Genomic DNA, 25,382 nt, shown 5'->3' with positions numbered 1-25,382 from the left:
TGAACCAACAACAGAAAAGTTTTCCTCTCTTTTATCTGTAGTGTACTCCACTGACCAAGGAAGTGGTGGGTGCCCAAGTTTGAATAATGCGTGGTTTAGACACACCGCAAAGAGGCAGTTAATTTCACACCAATGAAAGTAGCAAGTGCCCATTATGTGCTTGTTAACTAAACGTGAGAGGCCGTGAGGCTGGCAGACAGATTTAGTTTCTCTCAGATGGAAAGGGGAGGACGGAACTTTGTAAAGCCACATCAGAGAGGAACCCCTGCCAGAGCTTTTTACCAAGAGGTGGACTCATGGCCAGGACACTTTAAATCCGGTTCACTTAGAACATGGGAGAGCTAGGCTAAGCTATGGCGTGTGACAAATAGAAATCCAGGCTCAAAACACTCCAGACCTGACATATTTTGAGGCTCTGCTACTTCCTTGGTTGTAAGACCTTGGAAACTGTAACATGGGCCAGATCATTCCTGTCCCGTAGGAAGAGGAGGGGACTAAGTGAGAGGCTCCCCAGGAAGGTCTGCGCGCATCCCCAGCACAGGACCAGCGCTCAGTAATGTCCTCAGCGTTGGTGATGGTGATGACAAAGCAGGAAGAGAAGAGAGTCCTAGAACTGAGTTCTAGAAAAGAATGAGTCCCAACTTCTGAGTTTCTCTTGGGCTTCTTGTTGTGGTTCTGGGGGTTAATAAGGACCACAGGAATGATCCTTGGCACAGAAGAGTGAGGATAAAGATTAGAGGAAGGAGAAAGAGGAAACCAAGGGGAGGGAGGGAAGGAGGGGGGAGAAGAAAGCAATTCTCCGTGCTTTGGAGGCAGAGGCTGGGAGAAGGAAAAAGAATAAGCAACTTCTCCATTTGCCAGGACAGAGGCGTCCAGAGCTGCAAGACCCTGATGGGGAAATACAGGAAGGATGACAGGAGCTAAAACAGCAGGGCAGCGGGGCAGGCAAGCGTGGACGTTAGTAGCCGGAAGGGGGTGGGGGACTCTGGGTTTGGGCACTGACTCCCCCACTGAGTAACCTTAGGCAAGTTTCCTAACTTCCTTTTCAACAACTGCTACCTACCTCACTGCTTTGCAGAAAGGATTAAACGTATTAAGCATTTATGTGAGTTGTTCTAAAACACGGTACGGATCAAAAGTTTCTATTGTTGTTTAAAAGCAGTGATAACAAAATGAAGATTGTGGAAATGAAATAAGCCCCAAAGCCTATTGCCTGATGGCTAGGACCTACCGGGTCCTCTTACTTCTGGTACCAGGAATGTAGGCAGGATACTTTTTGGTGCTGTTTCAAAACCTCTTCCGCTTTTCAAACTGTCCACGTTTGCAGAGCACAGCCCTTGCCTTGAACTTCAGTGCTTTTCCCTATTACCTCCCTTTATGCTGTCATCTTCCAAAAATAGTTGGGTTTTAAGTGATTCTCACTAGAGAAATCAGCTTAATGATGTTTTCATCTACAGTTAAATTGTGCTTTCATTAACCTTAGAACATAGGAGGGAAAAAAAGTAGGGTTTTTTTTTCCCTTTTGCCAATTAACAATCTTTCTATCACAGAAGCTATACGCATGCTTGTTGGAGAAAAGTTTAAATATACAGGAATATAAAGGAAAGAAAATTAAAATCACCTGTAATCTTGTCACCTAGAGGAAAACCAATGTTAACATTTTGGAATTTCAATTTTTTTAATGCCAATTAACTCATGCTTTCAACAAAATGAAGTATTATACACACCATTTTTTACCCTCCCTTTTTTCACTTCACTGAGCGGCTTTTCATGACTACACAGCAAACTATAAATATACTCTTAGGTTGGATATTAAAGTTCATCCAAGTTTTAGACATCATTGTTGCTAAATCTTCACACAAATCCGTGATCATTTCCTTAGGATAAACACCTAAGAGAATTACTGTGTTAAAGAGTATGAACTTTTCAAAGCTCCTGATACATAGAGTTACGTTGCTTTCCAGGAAGATTGTACTAATTTATACTCCCATCCCTGGAACACCACGTATCATCTTTTCTTTAGAGCTTTGCTAAGTTTGGTGGAAAAAGTGGTACCTCATATTATTTCCTTTTCTTTCGTTGCCAGGGATACGGAACACTTTGCATGTGTCTTTTGTCCATTGTAGATTTTGTGAATGCCTATTATATTCTCTTACATTTCTTTGGACATGTTCATTTTCTTATGGTTTATGTGAACTCTTTATGTACTAAAATATTAATTCTTTGCCACGTTGCAAATATTCTTTTGTTTGTAACCCTTTTTTTTAAAACATTGACTGTAGTGCTTTGGTATTTGGAGAGTTTAGTTTGTTTGTAGTGTATTGTCATACTAAAGTTTTAAATTTGTATCCAGTCAGACTTACTGATCTTTTCCGTTTGGTGTTTGTCTTTGATGCCTTTTCCCACTCCAATTTTATAAAAATAGGGCAAGTTATATGTCAGTGGTAGAGCGTGTGCTTAGCATGCACAAGGTCCTGAGCTCAACCCCCAGTGCCTCCGTTAAAAAAAAAAAAAAGATTCAATAAAGCAGATCAAATAGCAGATAGTAAAAAATTTTTAAATAAATAAATGAAGCAAAAATTTTTTAAAAAGGAGGAGTTGGGGTATAGCTCCGTGGTAGAGCACATGCATGCATGAGGTCCTGGGTTCAATTCCTAGTACCTCCATTTAAAAAAATTTTATAAAAATATTCACCATTTCTCTAATGCTTTAATGGCTTTTTTTTTTTTTTTTTTGGTTTTAACTTAAAGAATTGTATTGTGTACCATCATAGAGCAGTGAGCACGAATTAAGTAAGGACTAGTTATCATCGTTCCACTCTGAATTGCCTTTAGCTGTTTCCTCCTTCAAAATCAGACTCTCCTAGAATTCCAGGAAGGTACCACAGCCAGCTTCAGGCAGCCCTTCATTCCCAGTCCATCTCAGTGGCCACCCTGATCAGAGGCACTGCGGAGCCTGAGAAGGACAGAGAAGGCTGCCGAGGCTCAGAGGGCAGGTCTCTCCTTCGCAGACGGAGACCTGCTTGGGATGTGCGCTGGTGTCTGGAAAACATACTGATCTTCCTAGAGGTGGCCTGGCCAAGGGCACTGGAACCAGGGCAGTTTGTGGAGCACTGGTTCCTGTTGCCTTGTGCCCAGCCCATGGGCTTTGACCCACCTCCAGAGCATCCTGAGGTGGCAGGTGAGTGCCAGCCCCTCCTAATTGTTATCATTGTAAATCAAGATTACCCACTTCCCATTTTCCAGCACAGGAAAGACAGAACTAGGTGTACAGAGCCTACCCAAGTCTGTTTACCTTGTCATTATATCTTGAAGCACTAGAACAAGAAAGGACCTTTGCAAGCACATCGTTCCACACCCTTGTTTATTCAGATAAAGGTCCGAACCCCTAGAGTGTGGTAATTACTGTCCCTGGCAGAATCCAGGCCTTCTGGTGGACACTTCAGTGCTTTTTTAATTCCTCATTCATTAACTAACCCCTGTGGTGTTGCCAAGCACTGTGATGGGCTTTGGAAATTTAAAAAGTGTCTAAAATTTATCTTCCTGCCCTCCAAGAACTCACTGTTTAGTTGATAGACAGATGTATAACAACGAATCATAGTACAGATTATGGTTGCATTAATGGAGGTACATACAGCGTGCTGGAGGAGTACGGGAGAAGTGTGGCGATTTCGGCAGGAGGAGGCAGGAGAATCAGAGAGAACATCCCAGAAGAGATGACATTAGCGCTGGACTTTAAAGAAAAGGGAGATGTTTGCTGTAAGGGCAAAACCACAGCAGTGGCAAACACACACACAGTGTCTAGGAGCACAATGCATGTGTGAACGCTGGGGTGTGGTTTGATGGGTGTGGTCCACGGGGTGTCTTCCTCCCTTTTTGATGCAGTCAGTTGAGCCACTTGCTGTTGCCCACTCCTGCTCCCACATCGTAGGGAAGACAGCCGATCACATCTCTGCCCAAGGCTTTCCTCCCCCCACCCTCCAAGGGAACGAGGACTCCTCCCTTAACCCTTGCATCGTACCTTGCACGTGTTTATTATAGTCACATTAAATTTAGAGGTGAGGGTAGGAAATGGGTCTTTTAAAAATTTTATATACTGGGGGGAGGGTATAGCTCAGTGATAGAGTGAATGCCTAGCATGCACGAGGTCCTTGGTTCAATCCCCAGTACCTCCATTAATTAAGTAATTAATTAATTAAACCTAATTACCTCCCCCCAAAAATAAATAAAATATATATTATAAAAACCAAAGCTATGGAGACAGTAAAAAGATCAGTGATTGCTAGGGGTGGGATGGCGGGGAGGAATGAATAAACAGAGCACAGAGGATTTTAGGGCAGTGAAAATAGTCAGTATGCCATTGTAATGGTGGCTGTACGTCACTATGTATTTGTCCAAACCCATGGAATGTACAACACCAAGCGTGAATCCTAAGGCAAGTAATAGGTGATAATGAGGTGTCAATGTAGGTTCATCCTTGGTTACAAATGTACCATTCTGATGAGGGATATTGAAAATGGGGGGAGGCTGAGGGGGGCACAGAGGGTATATGGGAAACTCTGTACCTTCCTCTAAATGATGTTGTGAACCTAAAACTGCTCTTTAAAAAAAAAAAAAAAAAAAACTCCTAAAACTAATTAATTAAAAATACACACTTGATGCAGGGTTTTTACATTTTAATACAAGACTGTTTGGTAGTGTTTATCATCTGAAATCCAAACCATATCAGCTTTTTAGCTATGATACTTAAGATCTGTGTACTGTAAAAAAAATTCACACAGAATAAGAGAATACATTGAAATACTGTCACAACAGCACAGTGATGGGCCTTGTTGGGTTTGGTTTTGTTTTCTTTTTCTTTTCTGTAAAGCAACCCATAAATAATGAATTCACTTTATTCCCAATAAAAAATAGACACACAGGGTCAAAATGAGTATTTAACGGTGGCTAAATTGCAGACACTACTCAAAGCCACCTTTGGACACGTGCACCTCATTACATTACTGGACCTTCTATTATAATGTTACTTACAATGTCTAGTGTGTACTTTATACACAACGTACCAAACATCTCCGGCAGCCAAATGTTGCTGCATTCTTAGAAAATAGGAGTGAAACAGGAAAAAACGAGCAAATTCACTGTTCTCAGGACCTCTTTTTTGCTTATTTTGATCCTCAGGTCACCTTGTTTCAAAAGATACCCACCTTCTTTCTTTTTTCACTGGAAAAAAATTTCAAGTTAATTTACAATAAAAAGTGAATAAAACAAAGCAAAACAGAAATATATAATTGAGACTGGGGAAGAAATTCAAATCATATAGAAAAGTGGAAGTCAAAAAAAAAAAAAGAACAGTATTTTTAGTTTCTAAGTATCCAGAATCTCATGAGTGGTAAAGGACGTATTAGCCTGAAAGTGATGGAAACCATCACAGACTTCCAAGCAGGAGAATGAAAGGAATTTGGAGGGGTAGGCACTGGAGGCCAGGTGGTCAGCTGGGAAACTATTCAGGGAAGAGGTGTCTACATTTGGGAGGTGACGATGGCAAAGAGAAAAGAGGATGGAGGTGGAATGTGCAGGATTCGCACCAGTTTCTTTCTGGTTTCTTTGAGCTGTTGCCCTGACCAGCCACCGCAGGTTCATATGAAATCATGTTAACTTCTCCTTTAAAACAGAAAAAGCCAAAGTTAGCCAAGCCCATCTTGTAAAGAAAGATCACACAGAGAAGATGCAACCACAAGATCTACCTTAGGAAGTCAGTCCTTTCCGGAAATACAATAAAAACGATCAGTACGTAGAATTTCAAAGATATTTTGCACAGCAATATCTCTTCAAGTTCATTCCTTCTCAGATGGAGGCAAGGTCTGTAGACCCACTGTGACCCAAGGAGGAACATAAAATAAGGCTGATGCCGGGTGAGAGAGTTTGCAGGTTGGGAGAGTCTGGCCAGAATACATTTATCACTCTCCTAGGTGTGAGATGAGCTGCGGTGAAGCCAGGCAGGCATATCTAGCAGACTTACGTCTAATCTCCCAGAAGGCGTTACATGCACAAGGGTCCACGTTTCCTGTGATCAGCTCTCTCTGAGCTTCACTGCCTCCCTAGCACTAGACTTCCAAAGACAGTGGAAGCTGTGACTTGCTCAAGTGTGCAGAGACCAGTGAACGTGATTGCCCTCGACATTCCTGAGAGTTATTCACAAGGGATGACATTAGATGGCTGTGAGCTACTGTGAAATGTACAATCTAGACCTTAGCCTCTCCGAATTTACTCTATTCTGATTAAATTATAGTCTTGAAGAAAACATCTCTTCAAACAACCATATTATTTACTTAAAAAAAAAAAGAGGGATGCGGTTTTTATGGGACCATCAGTAATATTTTTGCTAAATATACCAAAAGTGGTTTTTGTGCTTTAATGAATTTCTTTCTCTTTCTCACTCCTACCAGATAATTTCCAGGATCAGATGAAACGGGAACTAGCCTACCGAGAAGAAATGGTGCAACAGTTACAAATTGTAAGATGCATTTCTACTTAAAAATGAGTGCAAAGGGGTGGGTTTGTCTGCAAACCACCTGTATGTAGGAAGCTGTTCGTGTTTTTGCCTTGAAATCCATTGGTCCACTTACCTCTCAGCTGGTTTAGATGCTAATTGCCAAGAGATTTACTTAGACACAGAATAAACAGATGTGTGGGTACGTTTCCTCTAAATGTAACTACTTACCATGTGTTAATAGACAGATGTGTACATTGTCCCCGTGGATGAACCAGAGGTACTTGCATTGTCTTCCACTGTGCAAACTTCCAAACATGGTCCTGGGCTGCACCAGCAGCTCGGAAAAGGGCCATAGTCTCCTGTCTTCCCCATCCTTTCACCACCCAGACCTGAGCCAGGCCCTCTGCTGTCAATAGAATGTAGTATAAACACAATTAATCAATTACGTTCACTTGAAGGATGATGAAAAGAAATGAATTATCTCCAAATGAAGTATGTTACTCACTCTATCCTAATCATGTCTGAAAGTGGACACTAAGCTCTATTTAAACACAAGCAGGGAAACAGGAAAATGAGAAACGGAGTGAGGGGTTTTTTTTTTTTTTTTTTGGTTTTCATTTTTCTCAAAAATTTTTTTTCTGAATTCTTCACCCTCTGTCCCCACGTAGATACATCTGGTATTATTCATTAGTGCTTGGAAAGCAGTCTCCCAAGCGTCCTCATTTTCATGAGTACAATGGGGAAATAATTTCTGCTCAGTATTTGTAGATATTTGTAATTACCTGGGTCAAGACATACACTGATCTTTAGTGTTATTTACAGCATGATTATTATAATTTGGGTTGCTTGGCATTTCTAGGCAGGTCCATGTGGTCCTCATACCATTAAATGTGTATCTGTGCCGACCCTCTTTTCTTGAGAGCCAGGCATCTAGCCTTCTGTCAGGATTATTCAAGAAAGATGGTTATTAATGTTTCCTTTCTGCGTGGGAGAAATCATACTTGTGTTAATGGAGATTGCTGAGAGTCATTTCGAAAGCGTCCTTGTATTTCACGATGTTTTCCCCCGCTTCTGGGGGCTCTATTAAAAGTGCTACTTCTATCTCTGCTGAGGCTTTCCTGGCTCTCAAATGCTGTAACAACTCTCGGTTCTGAAAATCATCTCAACATAAGACGCCTCTTAAACAGGATCTTTCTTCTTGTTTTGGTTTTATTCGTACCTAAATCCGCTGGGGAGCAAAAGGATTTTCTTAGTCAATTGATGACTAATCCCCTACCGAGGTTTAAAAAAAAGAAGTATCTACTATTCTTTGCTTTTGATACCTGAATAATAGGAGCTGCTCATCACTTGCTGTGAATTTATTTATTGTTTTATTCATCCAGAGGCAGGCTGTGAATATAGAATCAGAGGCAGAAGGATATAAAACTTTAAGACCTTACTTATTTAACATAGGATATCATTTTCAGACTCTTAAAACAAAAATTGCAACACATGCAGCCAAAAATGTGTGATTTCAGGGTGGTGACGAGCATAGCAAAATGGGCATTAGGAAAGGAACCTATTCCAGTGCCAGTTACTTACGGCCAGTCATGTAACTTTAATGTGTGAAATTTCTTTGCTATTTGGTTTCTTTAGTAGAAGAGAAAACGATATTACATCCATGTAATAAGCAGGCAGTATTAATAAAAGAAAAAATGTCTCATGTCTTTTGAGATATTTGGTACATGGAAGATATAAATTGGTATTACAAAATACCTTTATTATACTGTATTACTAAATATTTTATCATCATGTATTTATTCATTTATCTAGACAAGTGTTATTAATGCATTTTCCTCTAGATGGTAAATTTTCCTGGTTGCAAATTAAAGTCTCTGAGAGAAGCTAGAACTTTTTCCCCCAGCCTTCTCTCTACCTAATTCCTGAAATTCACAAAGGCACACCCGTGCTACTAACATGAAAATTGGCGAAATAGACATGATTTGTCCCTTCTGCTCCTTCCCCTTCTTTTGTGTCCCCCACCATAAGATGCCCAGGTCTTCATGCTGCCTTCAACGCCTAGCCTGGTGTCTAATATCAAATAGCTCTTAGTAGACATTGTTGAATTAATCACCACCCGTGGATGCCCCCGACCAACTCTGATACTCTCATATAGCAGCCGTCTGAATTCTTTTCCAGATTTCCCTGGCTTAGTCCTAATTTCCTCAAATGTTCTTTTGTGCTAAGTAACTACTACCAAAACTACTAAAGGAAGGCATACTAGTAAATTACCAGGAGCTTATGTATTACTGCACTGTCCTTGTGACTAACAGATAATAAGCTTTAAGGGTCTGCAAACTTGAGTTCAAGACTCATCCCACAGTTCATTAATGTCAGTTCCTAAACCAAAGGAACCTGTTGTAAGGTCCAACCTAGTACCCTGGTAGGGATATAATAAGGCACAAGTGTGTAATAAACATGAAATCACACGTAAATCATAAAATGCTATGCCAGTATGAGTAATCACTTTAATGGCGTGCTCCTCAAAGTAGCACTTCTGATAGTGGATCTGTTTAAGCCCTGCTGACCAGAGACATGTTTGTGCCGGAAGGGCCTATGTCCATACTATACCATTGCTTTAGATTTGAGGCAGCAGACTCAAGGTTACTTGAACAGAAACTTACCCCGTCCCTTATTCAGCTTGTGGTACCTGGGGAGAAACGTCTTTAGAAAATTATATCTGAAGATTATCAAGAAGTTGCCAGGTATCACAATTACTGACTTTCTCAATATTTTTAGTTGAATGTTCTGATTCATCAGTAAATATGGTTACATGCTTTCCTCCTTGAGAACAGAACGATTCACTCAAAATTATTTTATTCTTTTATGTTTAAATTATTTTATATTTAAAGTTTACAGAGTATATTACAGACTAGTCATTTCCCTACAGAATAGGCATTTTTTTCCTTCAGATGAAATAAAAACCCACTCTATCCTGCAATCAAGAAGAATTCAAATATATTAAAACCATCATATTTTGTAACAATTCCCATAGACCCACAATGCATTTATCCTATGCTGTTACACAGTGTTCTTATTCAAAAGATTATATCAAAAGTGTCTTGGGTATCATTGCCATAGAAAGAAAACTTATGAATTTCTTTGGCTCCTACATTTTTAGATTCTCTGCTGACTGTAATTTCTACACCATTGCTTCCTTCTCCAATTTGTTAAGTGCAAAGTTGTGAGGACTACAAAGTCGTATGAATGTGCATTTATCCCAATGCAAAGTTTAAAGTACATGCAGTTTATTTAACATTTGTACATGGACCACAAGCTAACATTTTTCACAAATAGCTTAAAATTAGAGTTTTGCAGTCCTGAACACAGTTTGTGTTAAAGTCCCCCACTTTTGCCCTGGGTTTTCAAATGCTTAAAATGTTTTCATTACCATTTCATTGATTTATTACAAGCAAAGAAATACATGCCTCTCACTAGGAATCTCAAATCAAAAGTCTGAGAATTTAGCAAGTTCACAAAGATGTTAGTGTTTAGTACAATAAAGAGCAAACGATTGCTCCTTCACAAGTGAATTGTGATTCTAGGGGAAATGTGTTCCATTTTTAAAACACAATCCATTACCCCTAAGGAGTAAGAAGAAGGTGAAAAAACCATTACAACGTTATGTGTAAATTATATCTCAATTTAAAAACTTTTTAAAGAAGAGAGTGAAAGTATTTTATTAAGTGTATAACCCTTTAAAGTTTTTCTGAGGACTGGAAATATAATATAATTTTCAACATAGATTTGTTGAAGGCACGTCATAGTTGAAGACATAGTTACTTAAGACATTGGTCATAGTTCTTGAAGTACATTACGAAGCTCAACAGAAAACACATGATAAATGGCTAAACCCAGATTCACATCCTTTGAACTTGCTGGATTGTTACCAAAGGGCGCATAGATTGAGAAAAACGTGCTAAAAAAAATGTGCTAGTCTTGAAGTGCCCTCTGCTGTCTTTCTAGAATGCTGCAGTCACATGCAGCCAGGGGGAACTGGTCTCAAAGTTCTTCATTAAAAGACTCAATTAAAATAATGTTCAATCAATAGATTTAGTACCAATGTTTCATTCACTGTGGACTTGTAAAAAAGCAGCTTACCGCTTTCTGATGGTGTGAGCACTGCGCTTCCTTGCAGGGAAAGGAGCGATGACAGGTCTTCACCGTTGCTGGAGGAGTGCTCTCTCTTTGGCAAGGGCACAGCTCTTCAGTGATATATGGTCTTTTCTTGGCAGTTCTCCAGTATTTATTAGGATGGGAACTTGCCCAGATTTCTACCATCTGAACCCAGAGAGTTTTTAAAATATGTTTTACATATTTCTTAAAAGATAGATAGAGCACTTTATTTTTAGGAAAAGTGCTGGGCCACTAGAGGATTTTGGTTTTGTGACTAAATATATAACAAAAAGAGGTCCCGGCAAGTCAGAGGATTTGATGTAAGTCTGAACTTCCATAGAAGCTGCTTTAAGATTTTGCAGGAGACAGACTTCAACCACAGTGGGTCCTTTTCCAATTATTGGCCTATTGCCAGGCATGCTGACGATGCAATCACTTGTTTCTCAGTTATATATCCTTTTTTCCCCTCATCTTCCTCCTTTTGAGACGTTGACCCACCTTAATGTCTGAGCTCAGGCTGACTCTCTTGGCACAAACTAGGCAGTTATCTTTTTCGGTAAAAATCACAGTACTTTTGATAGACTAGAGCCAACTGGATAATTCAGAAGTTACACGGCAGCTTTGAGGGTTTCTTGTCCATGCCAATCTTGGTGATTTCCTAGCTGGTCAAAATGAAAAGAAACCTTTTGTAAGTTCTGTTATAGGACATTCATGTGGGATAATTATCTTACATGGAGCCTCTGAGATCCTGAGCTCCCCAAGTTGGGAAATACAGAATTTGAAGCACCATCAATTGTAGGAGCCCTCATTATTTGATGTGTCACAAGAAAAAAAGCTTCCAACCATTAGTCTAAGATACCATCAGTTATAATACACCCAACTTCAGAAATGTTAAAATGTGAGGGAAAAAACGTACATCTTAGAATCAGTGAAACAGGATAGCGTCCATGAACCACTGGGCCGTGTGCTAATATACTCTTTATTTATCATTCATGATTTAGGACTTAGAATTAATGATTCTCAGCTTACAACCTTTGCTTTTTTTTTTTTCTTTGTTGTTGTTCAGCTTTTATTTCATTTTGTTTTGATGAAATAAACTCATCAATCAGTGTTCGATTGGGGAATCATTCTTCACACAGATTTAAATTTCAGTCTGGAAATTTGGGGGGGTCAAATGTGCTTATTTGGAAATGTGTTTTTTTCCCTGAGTACTTTTTTTATTTTCCTTATCAGCTTCCCATCTTAATGAAATGCTACATTGTTATTTCTTTAAAAAAAAGAAAAAGAAAAATAGAGAAAGAAAAAGAAAAAGTAGTGCCCTTCCAGCAGTTTTCTTGGGTTTAGAATGAGTAGATTACTGGCTTTGATGAGATGGCTCATGACGATATTAACTTATCTCGTGTAGTGCGTGGCACAGAACAGACACTTACTAAATCTTTGTGGCATCTAATTTTGGTGTTGCGGAACGCTTTCTAAACGTGAGACTGGCACAACCACATTTCACTAGGTGATTCCTCACACCCCAAGGTTTACGTTGTTTCTGCTTGTTATCCTCGGTAATAGAATTCCATTCAAAGCTCTCTTATGTCATGCATCTAAAGAGAGAGGTGATCCATGTGTTTTGCCATTGCAGCATACACCATAATGGAAAATCAAGATTCAGATATGTCTCTGTTAATAGCAGGTGTAGCATAACCCAGAGTGGAAAGAAGAGGTAACTAGAGTAGGTCCCAGTGTAACTGTTCTTGTCATAATTATCAGGCTGATCTCAGCTCTCATCCTAAAATGTGACATTAGGACACTGAACATTTTATGGTCCTCGATGAATCATTAATTTCAGTGCTGCTATTATGACCTTTATCAGGTATGTCCCTGTCAGGTATATCCGTGTTGTGACTGTGTATCAAAATAGTGAGGTGGTTGTTTTTGTCTTCTCCCTTTTTTTCCATTAAAAGGACTTTTTGTTTCAACTGGCCAGTTATGGCAAAAAGGTACAGCTAATCTTAGTCACTAGCATCATTGTAGATTTGCAGCTCCTCCCCATTAATAAAGTTTCATATTTATGGGCTGCTAAACCAGGAGAGAAAACATAAATATCCTGCGAGTGTGAGGAAGGCATCTAGCAGTATTCAATATATTGCCTAACTGAATGACAATGATTTTATTTCCTTTACTGCTTGTATGTAATATCAGCCGTATTTCGTGTTACGTTCTAGAAGGCTGAATATTTCTTTAAATATAAAATGGATTTATATCTTCCGCGTCCTGAAGTTCACCTTGTAATGATGAAGGTAAGTAACGTACCTGGGGTTAATGAAGAGGCAAATCTAAATAATACATGTGGTCCAGTTTCAACCATTTGAATTTTCCAATGAAAAGTAGCATACCAAATGCGATAGGCTTCCATTCAAAGCCCCAGTATTGAAAAGGACTTTTCAGATTTATCCAGGTCGAATTCCCAAGGGTCATATTTTCCATTCCGTGCAGTTATTTTATTGGGGAATTACCCAGAGTAACAGCTTGTGTTTAGATAGTTAGTCTTATTTGTGGTTTGTAATGATGGCATATTTCATCACTCTATCTGAATGAAAGATGACATCGCTCTGGTTTGTCACCACATTCTTATTTTGTGACCTTGGACATACATGATACCATCATGAGTTAGTTTTCATACCTAAATTAAAAAAATAAGAATACCACATTATTAAATACATTTAAAAAACTTCTTAAGTGAAATGTCACCAAGGAACCTCAGAGAGTAGCAGTGGCAACACCCTAGTGTCATTACCTGGTCTGTCCTTAACACGCTTTCTCACGGGCCTTAGGGAAGCTGGACCCCAGGAACCTCATACTGCTTCTCTTTTCAAGGCGGATCCACTGGCATTCAAATTGCTAGGCATGATGAAGGATCTCCATCACTCATCTGTCTCCAAATTTAGCTTACCCAGAGAGTTTTGCTTGTTTTTATCTTGCAGATCCCCTATGCAGCAAGCTTGATCAGGAAAGAAAAGCTTGGTGCCCATCTCAGCAAAAGCTAAAAGGTGAGCTCACCAAGGGAAACAGACTTTCCATAACTCTCTGAATAGCTATTGCTCAGCTGTATTCTCTGATGTACTTGAAATAGTCCAAGGGACTGGGGATGCTGCATCTTGTGTTTAAGCCAAGATGGTGAGAAATTTCATTCTGGGCCTGAGACTTCCTAAATGAAAGGGTAAGTGTGCCTGATAAATTCTGTGGAAAATTCCTGTAACTAAGAAAATCCTCGATTCGGTCTGCCGACATGGTCTTCATTCTGTTTGGAGGTTTTCTGCTCTTTCTTGGTTCTTCCTGACACCCTGGTTCCTGGCCCTCTGAAGGGACCATGAGTGTCAGAAGCCATGCTTATTGTGTCTCCTCTCCTCCTCTCTCCTTTGCTTCCAAAAATTTCTTCCTGAAATCTGACTTTCAGTGAGTTACTGACAGATGGTGCTGTAAATAATTGCTGACAGCGTAGACCTTTGAGAACTTCTACTGCAGGAGTAATCATTCATTCTTCCCCTAAGCCAATCATCGCTTCGCTACAGCTGAAGCCAGAGCCAATGTCCCACACCTGGCAGCAATTTAAAGGACAAATATTCAGGACTCCTAAGGAAAAGAAGACAGTAAAAATTCAATGACTATATTCAGAATATACCTAAACATTTCAAAAGCAACTTTTTGATTATATGGAAGAAGATATATATAATTGTTAGAATTGAAGGAATACAAAAACTAGAAAATTGCTGTTTCTGCAATAAGACATGAGGATGACGTAGCAATTGGAACTGCTAAATCAGGGGAAAACTCTTATGTTACAGAGGGAGCATTTGTAAGTGCTCATGGCCAACTAGGATTGCAGACATTTATCAGTTTTATTCATTCCCATCAGTACAATTCTTCCCACTCCTTCCCTCTGGAACATATTTTCAACTCAAGAGAATTTAATGGCAAAAAAAAAAAAAAAATCCTGTACAGTGCAGGTTCACGGTTCCTTTTGTTCCCTTCCTCTCTTCCGTGGATCACAAGCCGCCTCTACAATGTGCACGCGACAGTCCTCCTTCATGCCATCATCTTTATTCGTGATAATCTTCAGGATTTGTCTTAAATAATTATATTTATGTCACATTTCATTAGGAGCTCAAAACTCTTTCCAAACCAGTCTCTCATTCATACGCTTCCCCTTAATGTTATTCACAGGAACTTGAGGAATCCTGTTTGTTTCAAATCCACAGGCAATCCACTTACAGTGCAGAGAGCTGTGATGTTTTGTCTCTGTTGCAAAGCCACGAAGAGATTCCAGGGCTCCTGACTTGCAGTGCAGTGCCTGCTTGCCCCTTATGCTTGGACTTTCCTGTCTTCTCTGAGCAGATATTTCACAGCAGAGTTGCCCAGATAATAAGTCATTCTGTTTTCATCTCCGTGAAGTCATACACAGATGGACCTGTGAGCTTGGCTTCATTAGAATTCTGTATATTCAAGTATTTTTCTTAAGTCTGAAGTTGACTTTGGGCGATTTCTTTCTCATTATTGTAGACCAGGTTTGTGCCAGCAGTGTGAAATAAATAATTTTAGAACATTCAGGCTCTAATATATCTTAACTCAGCATATCAAGGTAATCAAACAAGAATCACCCAAATTAATGCTGATAAACTCCTATGTATAAAAGTTTAAAAATGTCAAACTCGTTTTCTTTCAAATCGAAGAGTATATATTGGAATTTCTTTTTAGGTAACCTTTTTATTGAAGTCTTAACACCTAGTCACTCAAGCCTATAAATCATCGTCATACAAGCCATGAAGTCTGCAAATCAAAACTCAGCCAACTCGCTTAAGGTTTCCAACATCCAGAGAGTTACCTGTGCTCTTGCCCAATTACTCCCCTGCCCCCAAAAGATTGGGTTTGCCTAGTTTTAAACTTTAGTAAAAGACGTTATATAGAATGTTCTCTTGTTATCAGGTTCCTTTTACTCCACTTTTGTGATTCATCCATTAGAATGCAGTTTGATTTATACTTAGGAACTTCAATAAACTCTTTTCACTCCTTCCACTTCCCCAGTTCATCTTCTCTGCTTGTCAGACATGAGCTGTTCTTGAACCTGCAAAATGAAGACTTACCGCCCAGAAAGCGTGCCTTCGATGGTGACAGAGTATACAGCGAGGTTGGAAAAAAAAAAGATTGATTTGTGTTTAGTAACTAATGCTTCCTCCATGCTGATTTTGTTTCCATCCTTGCAGACAATAGGGATTTCTCTAAGTAGACCCTGGTGCTTTCAGAAGATTAGTGGTTACTTAAATGCTGAGCTAAATCAGCCAAGCAGAGAATCACAACCATATTGTTAGAGACAGTATTTGATTCTCAACATGCCAAGCCTGCAAGGAATTACCCCGAGAGAGATTACAAAATAAAAATCATTACACCAAGGGAGAGAGACAAATTCCGTCTTGCTGAGTGACCACAGGTTTCCAAATTAGGGACTGATGCATTAATGTCTTACGCAAGAGTGACCCTTAAGGTAGTGGGCTGTGTTCTTGCCACCCAGTGGATTCCAACATGACTCTTAAGAGGAGGAAGCTTTTCAAAACCACAGGCAATCCACTTAATAAGCTGAGCAATTACTGCCACATATCACTGCTCTACACATCTTTTTTGCCTACAGTAGGACGTAAGAAATTTCACGTTGAGTCAAAATAAAAGTCCACCCATCCCAGGGTCCTAACTGCAATTCCATGAGAAGAGCCAAACAGTTATTCTTAACAATCCCAACCTCAAAATGTAGACCTCTATATTGAATACTCTTAACTTTCCCTTGATAACTCCTTGAAGATCCATTATCCATGGATTTACTTAAACCTTTCTTCCACCTAAGCATAGTCCCCTTTGGGGCAATGAATCCTATTTGTTTAGCTACCAGCTGTGTAAACCGTAGTTTATTTTATTTATCTTCAAACTCCCCGCTAAAACAAGCCCTAGTAGATTAGAAATTGTACTGCTCTGAGTATTTGCTTCATCACGAGCTCACAAGTACAAAGGAAGTGATTTGAAAAAAAAAGTTTTTAAGAAAAGGACTTCAGAATGTTGTGTGTATTATCCTTTCGTCTGGAAATGTTTTTTTAAACACCAGGATTATTTTTCATGTTCTTCCTTACCTTTGGTTGTTTCTGTACCCCAGCTCCTACACAGACACTCCAGTATAATCTGTGCAAAATCTGCACCCCAAATAATAATGTCATGATGTTAACACCAATTTCATTATTACTTTACATTCTTTTTTTCCCAAGCGCGTTTTAACATTCTGCAAATGTCATGCCTGTAACTGGTTGAAGCATCTATGTCTTTCACAGTGAACGTGATCATTTTACATAAGTGGAAAGTGAATCATGGGATGTGAGTCATTCAGAGTCATACAGAAACTTGTGGAACAAGCTGGAAATAAGAACTATCACTTATAGAGCATTAACTATGCCAAATACTGGGTTAAGTGTTTTGCCATGTTCTCTCTTTTGATCCTTACAATCCAACTCTGTGTGGTAGGTCCTATTATTCTCCCCATTTCATACATGGGAACACCAAGGTTCAGTGAGGTCACTTAGCTAGGAAGTGACAGTGCCTGGATTCCATGCAGGTCTATTTGACTCTAAGCCCGTCCTCTGTCTTTCTAGAATCACTGGACTGGTTTTAAGCGAGTCTGGCTTCTAAATCTGACACTACCTCCCTATGTTAAGAGATTACTCTTGGAGGCTCTTTCTTCTATATAAATGTGGATGGTCAAACCTGATCAAAGGCTTTGCTAGCTCAAATTTTTAAATTAAATTTCTTTTTTTAAGGGCGGGGTTGGTAATTAGGTTTATTTATTTATCTTTAGAGGAGGTACTGGGGATTGAACTCAGGACCTCGTGTGTGCGAAGCATGCACTCTACCACTTGAGCTATACTCTCCCCACCAAAATTTCAACCATCACTCTTTCATGCTAGTCTTCTGCCAGATTCTCCCTTCTTTCCCCAAAGGGGGTGCTTTTATTAAAGTCTGCTCAGAACCATCTATAACACCCAACGGTGTAACCCATCTACTTTTTGCCTTATGTCTGCATTTTCTTCATCACTAATTGCTACTTTGCATCCTTCTGGAGAGTTTGAAACTGCGATTTTTTTTTTTATGCTAACAATATCTACCTCTTTAGTAAACTCCTGTTATTCTTGTTTCACTTCTGGGAGAATTTCTAAGAGACAATAGCAATGAAAAGGGTGTGGAGAGATTCTCATTGAACACTCTTGTGTCTTCCTTTTGCAACGATAAAAGATAAACACGGGATGATGGTGTGTCCATTTCTCTCCTCTGCAGTCAGACAAAAGAGGACCAGTTTCTTTCAAGAGGCTCCAAGGGCAATGACAAGGTGCCCCCACACTTCTAAGTGCTTTACACCAGTTATCTTGTTTAATTTTCATAACCGCTCATTGAGAGACACACTGCTGCTGTCACAGTTCATCCACTGAGCAAACAATTGCTGAGATGAGTGAGTTGCGTGTGGTCTGACTGCTAGCAAGTGACAGGATCTGGACCATGCTGCCTGGCCCTGCAGCCCACACTTCATCTGTCCTTCCCTGATTTGTCACCTGCAGTCGTGGCCTCACTCACATCTTCTGCTATCACTTAGAAACATGAAGTCAGTAACCAATCTGGTGCTTTCATTGATGTTGAATTGCAAAACCTCCAGTCACACTTCTAGAGCTGTCCTAAGACCCCAGGACAAGAAAAATAAGACATAACTTGGACCAACCGGCCAAAGCCAGCCGAGCATCAGTGCATGGAATTCTGTCTGCCCCTTATACTGCGGGCTGCCTTAATGTTTGCCCAACAACAAATCGAAGTTTCCAGAACCCAGCAAATGACTTGAACTGTAAAGAAGGCATAGCAAACCATCACACTCTGATTTAATAGTTCGGGTTTGGCTCAGTGTCAGCAGAGATGCATAACTCTAAGACAGCAGGCCAACAAATGTAAAAAGGAAGATGCTTTCGTGATCACTGTTTAAACATTTTTATCCAAATGGTACTAAAAATGTCTTGTCTTAAGGATATACTAAATATTACTTTCAGTACTTTTCAGTTATCCGATTATATCATGCTGAGGTTGTCATTCTGTGCTTTTTCGTCATATCCCAGGTGCCCAGAACCCCTTACTCTTGTTCTCCTGTAAGATACAGCCTGCCGCTGAGCACTTCTGACCCGCACAGAGACTGCAAATTGAAAGGGCTTGGGAATCGAATACAAAATCAGGTTTGGGAGAACCCAAGGACGAGTGACCTCAAAGCAGCATGGACAACCATGTAAAATGGACTGCAGCGGCCGTTCATTGGTGGGGGGAGGGGGGCCAACCAGAGCAGTCAATGCTTGTCGCATCTTTTGGTGGAACCAAAGTTTGAGTCTTTGTGTTTTTAAAGGCCAGCTGGACCCAGAGCGTGGGAGTGCTGTTAGCCAACCGGGGTGGGAAATCCATGGACGGTCCCAGGGCATCTCAGTGCCGCACACTTGGAAAGAGCAGCTCACCAAGACTGTCTTTTACATTTGAAGAAGTGATTCTCGGTGGAAAGAAAACACAAGACCTGTCCTAGGAGTGGGGGTCACGTTTCGACGGCTAGAATGGGGTCAGCCGTACGAACCTGCTTTTCACAGCAAACTGGACAGACTTACGTGTGGCCTCTTCCTCTCTGCTCCTTTGCCTGCTGTATGAATGAAGATTGTATTCCTCTGGAAATATTTTACAGTTTAATATTGAGTGTAATTAAGAATATAATCATGTTATCAAAAATGGTATTTAACTCTGTTGTAGTTTCTTTAACATTCATGTGGATAAAAAAAAAAGTCTATAATAAAAAAAACTATGAAGTAATAGTTGTGTTCATGTAGTTAAATGCACATTTGCTCGAGAGTAACTAATAGAAACTTACTTTTAAGAATTATTTTGGCATAAAATACTTGAATAAATTATTTTTGAAAACGGAATTCCTCCAAAAATGATTATTAATGTCCAAGTTAGCCTTTGGCCATTGTCAGCAGCTGGAGTCCTCCCATCATGGTAGGATCTTTGTATGGGTAAGGGAAGGTCCTAAATTCCTGCTAGGTCTTCTAACAGTACTGGTTAGGGAGTTGATAATATGCCTTCCTCCTCACTGTGATGTCAAATCAAAGTCCATGATTATTTTATGCCAAAAATCCTGCCTCTCAGATGAGATAGAAGAGCCAAAATGGGATTTCTAAAGTAATGCTGGGTTGGGCAGAAGTCCACTGTGGATAATCTACCCTGGAGCTACCAAGGGCCATCCTGACATAAGAGGTATCTCTCCAATGCCAGTTTCTGAAACTGACCGTTGTGCTTGGCAGGGGGCATGGCTGGTCAGTCCAAGTTGGTGGAGCATTTTGTTTTATGTAAGCTTTAAATTACAGGTAGGGATGGAAGCCTGAGCATCCTTAGCTTTGTACTCAAAGCCGATAACACCAAGGGTGACAGAAAATTACCAGGGTGGACATAACCCTGGCTTCATGACCAGCCACCAGGGGACAGCAGAGGTCATTTTCCGCAGAACCCAATACAAACTCAGGGACCAGGTAGCTTCTCAGAGCGAGGGCAGCAGCTCTGGAAGGAGAAAATAATTAAAGATTTGCAGATGAATTTAAGGTCTTTGTCCTGCAGCTGCATCAACTGACCATTAACAAGCCTGAAAGGTTGTTCTTTACTTTCCAATTGCAACTTTAAATGTCTCAGAGTTCTTAGTGCTAAAACATCAGCAAATGATTTTGAGCAAAAGAAAAAGGAGAGCCAGATAACTTGACAAGTAGGTCTGAGAGCCTAGAGGAGTTAATCGTGGCATAGCTGTGAACTGAGTTCACAGCCAAGTTCAGTGTGAAAGTCCATTTGCGTCTGCTGCTAGAATGTTGAAAGTACATCAGTGCCTTCCTGTTCTCCACCTAAATCCCAGGCTCCACTGAAGCCCCTCTGTGCACCTTTCCCTGGAGCACCAGGCGACTCCTGTCATCCTTATTGTCATGGCCTTAGCACCTCCCCATTTCTTGAGGTATTTTGTCAGACTGAGTCTATTCCTTTACAGCACTGGAGCCATTCAATCCTCCATGCAACCATGAAGTTACACACCACAACCCAAAACCTTCAGAAGGAAATCCAGCATACAATATGGAAGTGTCACTGACCCATATATTTTCTCATTGAGGGGAGGAAAGACCTCTTCTCTATTCTAAGGGATGCTTGATGCTTCTAAGTTGGAACAAAAAGAATTTCTCCCTAAAACTGGACGTGATTGGGTTATCTGACCTGCTGTGTAGAAACAGACAGGACATTCATTTAGAGCACTGCATGGAGCTAAAAATAAAGCCACTCTTTAGAAGGACAAATAAAATTCTTGGCTCTGTGAAATGACAGCAGAGAAATGCTGTGTTCTTTCCTTTGGTTGTTTTATCATTCCGAGGCTGACCCAAGTATCAGCTAATGAAGAATATAAGCAATACAAATAGAATTTTCTATTTTAATTCCAAATGAAATTGTAAGGTGAGAAAGGGCCAAAGCAAATCAAAGCAGAAATCCAGGCCCATCCTGTTGGGATTAGACTAGACATTTCAGACTGATGCTTTTGACCCTCAGAATGCCTGAGTCACTGCTCATCCCTTTGCCACAGGCAAGGAGGGTGAGGTATCATGTCCCAGTTTCCATAGATTGTGCAGTAAGTGTAGCCTCAGCTCTTTGGAAAACAGAGACGAATTCTCTCCCAGTTACAGGGGATATAATCAAGCAGAGAGGAATCACTTTCATTTAAGGGTAAGGGTTTGAAACAGCCTTGGTCAGCAGTAGGAAAGTTCAGAGAAGAGAAACACCACTGCCATGCTAAAGATGTGTAACCGTGTCATTCAGTGGGGGACTTCCAGTCAATTCCAGCCCCGACAAGGAAAGCTCCTTTGTCTCCCTCTACAGAGTTGAGTTCACAAAGTTCAAGTGTGACCTTCTTGCAAGATTCTCCATATACTCACTCCACTACAATATGTAATTATACCCTCTTTTGTGGGAAGGAATACACTGTAAACTTTATGAAGGCAGGAGATGTTTGTCTGAGCTCACTACCATCTCCCTCGTGTTGAGACTGGTCCCTGGCATGCACTAGCTAGACAAAACAGTTTTGTTGAATGAGTGAGTGAATCTCATTTATTTTATTTGGGCCAGTCGTTAGAGCAGCTCATTTGGCTGTTATCCCTTTAAACTCTCTAAGAATGTTGACATTTCGTTTGATTTCACATGACTATCCGTGGCAAGTTGCTAGTTGTCATCCAACAGTATCCACTCTCAGGTGGCAATACCCCGTGAATAAAAGACTACATTTCCCAGGCTTACTTGCGCTTAGATGTGGCTGTGCGACAATGCTCTGTCCAATAAGATGTGTGTAGGAATATGTGGGACTTTCAGGAAGGTCACTTCAAAAGAGCTTGACTTACACAGTGTTTCTCTTTTTCCTCCCCTTTTCCTTTTTTTTGGGGGGGGGGTAATTCGGTTTATTTATTTATTTATTGAGTGATTGATTGATTGATTTTTAGAGGAGGTACTGGGGATTGAACCCAGGACCTCATTCATGCTTTGTGTGTGCTCTACCACGTTGAACTATACCTTCCCCCTGCCCTTTTCCTCTTTTCTGGTGTCTGGACTGTGGGTGGAGCCTCAGAAGTCATCTTGGACCGTGAGGTGACTTTTAGGACAGAAGCCATACGCTAACACAGCACAGAAAGATAATAGAAGCCTGGGTCCCTGACAGCTACTGAGACACCATTCCAACTCTGAACTGCCCAATCCCAAACTTCTTTTATATTGAAGAGAAACGAGGTTCTATCTTGTTTGACCACTGTCACTTTAGATTTTTCTGTTAACTCTAACTGATTACAAAATCCTTTTTTCTATTTGGGGGCTCTGATCAGCCAACAGTAACACACCTTCCTATTTGTGTGACAACTTTCCAATGCATATCTATGCTGGTCACATTATTTTATGTTGTCATTAGCCCTGTGATTTAGCTAAAGGAGGTCAGTGGTTATGAAATCTATTTAGTTGCCAAGTCAAGCCTCACATCCAGTTCTTACTGCCACCGTGAGCTTATCCTACTCAACCTCTTGGCCTCATCATCACAACTGAGCCGGTCTGTAACATCTCTGATATCCCCCACTGCAATGTAGACAGGTAAAGGTGGGGGAAGGGGCTGGGCCTGAACCTTATCTGCTCCCCAGAGTAGGACAGAAACTGAGTCAGAAAGGTACACTGTCCAAAAGGCAAGCAAAGCTGTGACCAGGTGTACAGCCTGGATCCCACAGGGAACAGAGCCCAGTGGCACAGGCTTCTTGGCATCAGGAAGTGGTCAGTCGTCATTACCTGTGGTAACAGGTGCCTGCTGCTCACCTGGCGTTCATGGGCAGGTTCCAGCCTCGGGAAAACACACCACTGAGAGTAAGTAGTGTGGCGAGAAGCAAGCTCAGTCCTTGGCTCAGGGATGTGACAGGCAGAGAGGAATTTGGCTCAGGAACCCATATGGGCATTGGCTCTACCAGTCAGTGGGAAAGAGCAGCAAGGTGGGCTTAGGAGATCACATGGTAGCCCCGGGACTCCCAGACTTGGGTCAGAAACCATCACACAAGACTAGAAGAGGGCTAAAGCTTTCTAAATGCCTCTTGACTCCAATCTTGATTCCAGCTCTGAAACAGTGTTGCAGCTTTAGGAGGGGGAATGGAAAGAGGACTGGTTTTGAGCTGAGAAAAGGTCAGAAGAACCCTAAGAGCTGACAGTACTTTTCCATAGCAGGCCTAATATACAGACAATTTAGAAGTAATAAGCTCAAGTTACCTAAAGGAAATAATCATGCTGAAAATTCACGTCTCTGTACTAAATTAAGAACTTCCCTGAAAGCATTGGTAACGTCTGGAGTTTTCAAATAATCAAATTCATTCTTCTCATCCAACTTTTATATCATCTCACTCTTAAGGGCAGTGGCTTCCTGGATGATTGTTAATGATGGCTTTCTTTATTATATTTTAGACCATTTAGCAAAGTTTATTGATTTATACTTCCTTGTAATTAGTTGTAGTGATTAAAATAGCTTTTATGGCCCTCTAGAGATTGACTTTATAAAGAATCAACATTTCCCCCAAATTGTGTGCTTTAAAACATGGTTAAATACTGTTTGAATTCAGTACTAAACCATCATTGGGGAAACTGTGATTTTATATGCAGCCTTCTCATCCCGCCACTTAATACAGCGCTATCACCCAATTACTTGGCAGCCAATAATAATCACAACAGCCAACTTTCAATGAGTGATGGAGCCAGACATTGTGCTAAGTGTCTTAATGCATTATTTTATTTAATTCTTTTAACAACCCTATGATGCCAGGACTGCAGTATTTAACTATTTAATTGAAACTTGAAGAAGTTAAGTCACTCTGCTGATAAGTGAGTGAATAAAGAATTTGAACCTTCAGCCGTTGTGACTTTGGAACCTCTGCTTTTAACCACTAAACTCCACTGCTCACTGCCACGTGAGCCGAGCAAGACCTCTTGTACACCTGAGTGAACTGGCAGTCCTTCGACTGACACAGATTGAAGGGTGCTGGAGATCTGTCTTAAAAATACCTCCCCTCACCAACCTCATTTGAAGCTGAAATTCCACCGATAGTATGATTCTTTGGACTAAGGTATTATGTTCCTGGAAAGATAAGTGCCCAGAACTTGCATCTGTCACTGCTTCCACATTCTACTAGTCAAAGCAAGTGCAAAGGCCAGCTCAGATTCAGAGTGGAAAGAGGAGCAGCAAGGCGGTTGTGGCCAGAATTAATCCATCACACATACCACATCGTGGCATCACCTCTGAAATCCAGCTCTCGTCATTGAAATGTCCTTTCTAACCTCAGTCACCCTTCTTTCTGCATTTGTCTTCAAGACTTCCATTCCCTGACCTCTCGATTTTCTCAGTCTCTTCCTAACCTTTCTTCTCTCTCAGGGTAAGTGGTTGATCTCCTGAGCTCTCTTCTCACCTGCCCCCATCATTCCTACCCAGGGGATGGGAGGGTTGGGACTGACAGATTTGCCTCCCCTAGTCTTAGAATCTCAGCTCTCAGTCCCACCTCACAACATGTTCACCTGTTTTTGGTCAGTTCCTCTCCAACCATCCTCTAAAGCTAGTCCAGCCCTCGACTGCACTGTAAGCTCCTTACACAAACCTTCTCCCACACTCTCAGCAGACAATGCTCCTTCTCCACTAAGGAGACATAAGTCATCGCATATGACCTCTCTCAGCTTCCTGCTCCCGACTCACAGCAGTATCTACCTCACCTTCTCCCCTTCCATCTCAAAGGATGAGGTTTCCCCTCATTCAATTCAAATCTCAACTCCTACCTCTGCCCTTGACCCCAGACCAGCATTTGGATTCAGGGAATCTAAATTGAAGACATACAGAGGAGTGGCTGATGGCAGGGGCCAGAAGCCAAAATAGAGAGAGAAAAAAAGGTAATAAGCAGAAGTCAGGGGGCAGTAAGAGTAATTAATAAGCAACGAAAAGGAAGCAGAGGCTATGAGTAATCAGAAGCAATAAGGCAAAGAAAAGGAGAGTTGAGAGAAGGTGGTTGTCAGAGGCAGGAGCAGTAGGAAGCAAAGGCAGCAAAAACCAAAGTAAACCCTTTTTT

At 40.7% G+C, this 25,382-nt stretch overlaps 1 protein-coding gene across 1 annotated transcript in view; it reads left to right on the top strand.

Moving 5' to 3' along the window:
- Positions 1–19,535, top strand: part of SKOR2 (SKI family transcriptional corepressor 2) — a 37,527-nt gene extending 17,992 nt beyond the window's left edge. Inside the window, exons 6-8 of the mRNA XM_074355240.1 lie at positions 6,446–6,513; positions 13,623–13,688; positions 18,825–19,535. Of these exons, the coding sequence (XP_074211341.1) occupies positions 6,446–6,513; positions 13,623–13,685 (131 nt within the window). The 3' untranslated portion in view covers positions 13,686–13,688; positions 18,825–19,535. The remainder of the gene's footprint in view (positions 1–6,445; positions 6,514–13,622; positions 13,689–18,824) is intronic.
- Positions 19,536–25,382: the final 5,847 nt, after the last annotated feature.

The sequence above is a fragment of the Camelus bactrianus genome, chromosome 30 (assembly GCF_048773025.1).
Source record: "Camelus bactrianus isolate YW-2024 breed Bactrian camel chromosome 30, ASM4877302v1, whole genome shotgun sequence".
Lineage (NCBI taxonomy): Eukaryota > Metazoa > Chordata > Mammalia > Artiodactyla > Camelidae > Camelus > Camelus bactrianus.
The sequence above is the reverse complement of the archived record's forward strand: the minus strand, read 5'-3'. Positions and strand labels throughout refer to the sequence as shown.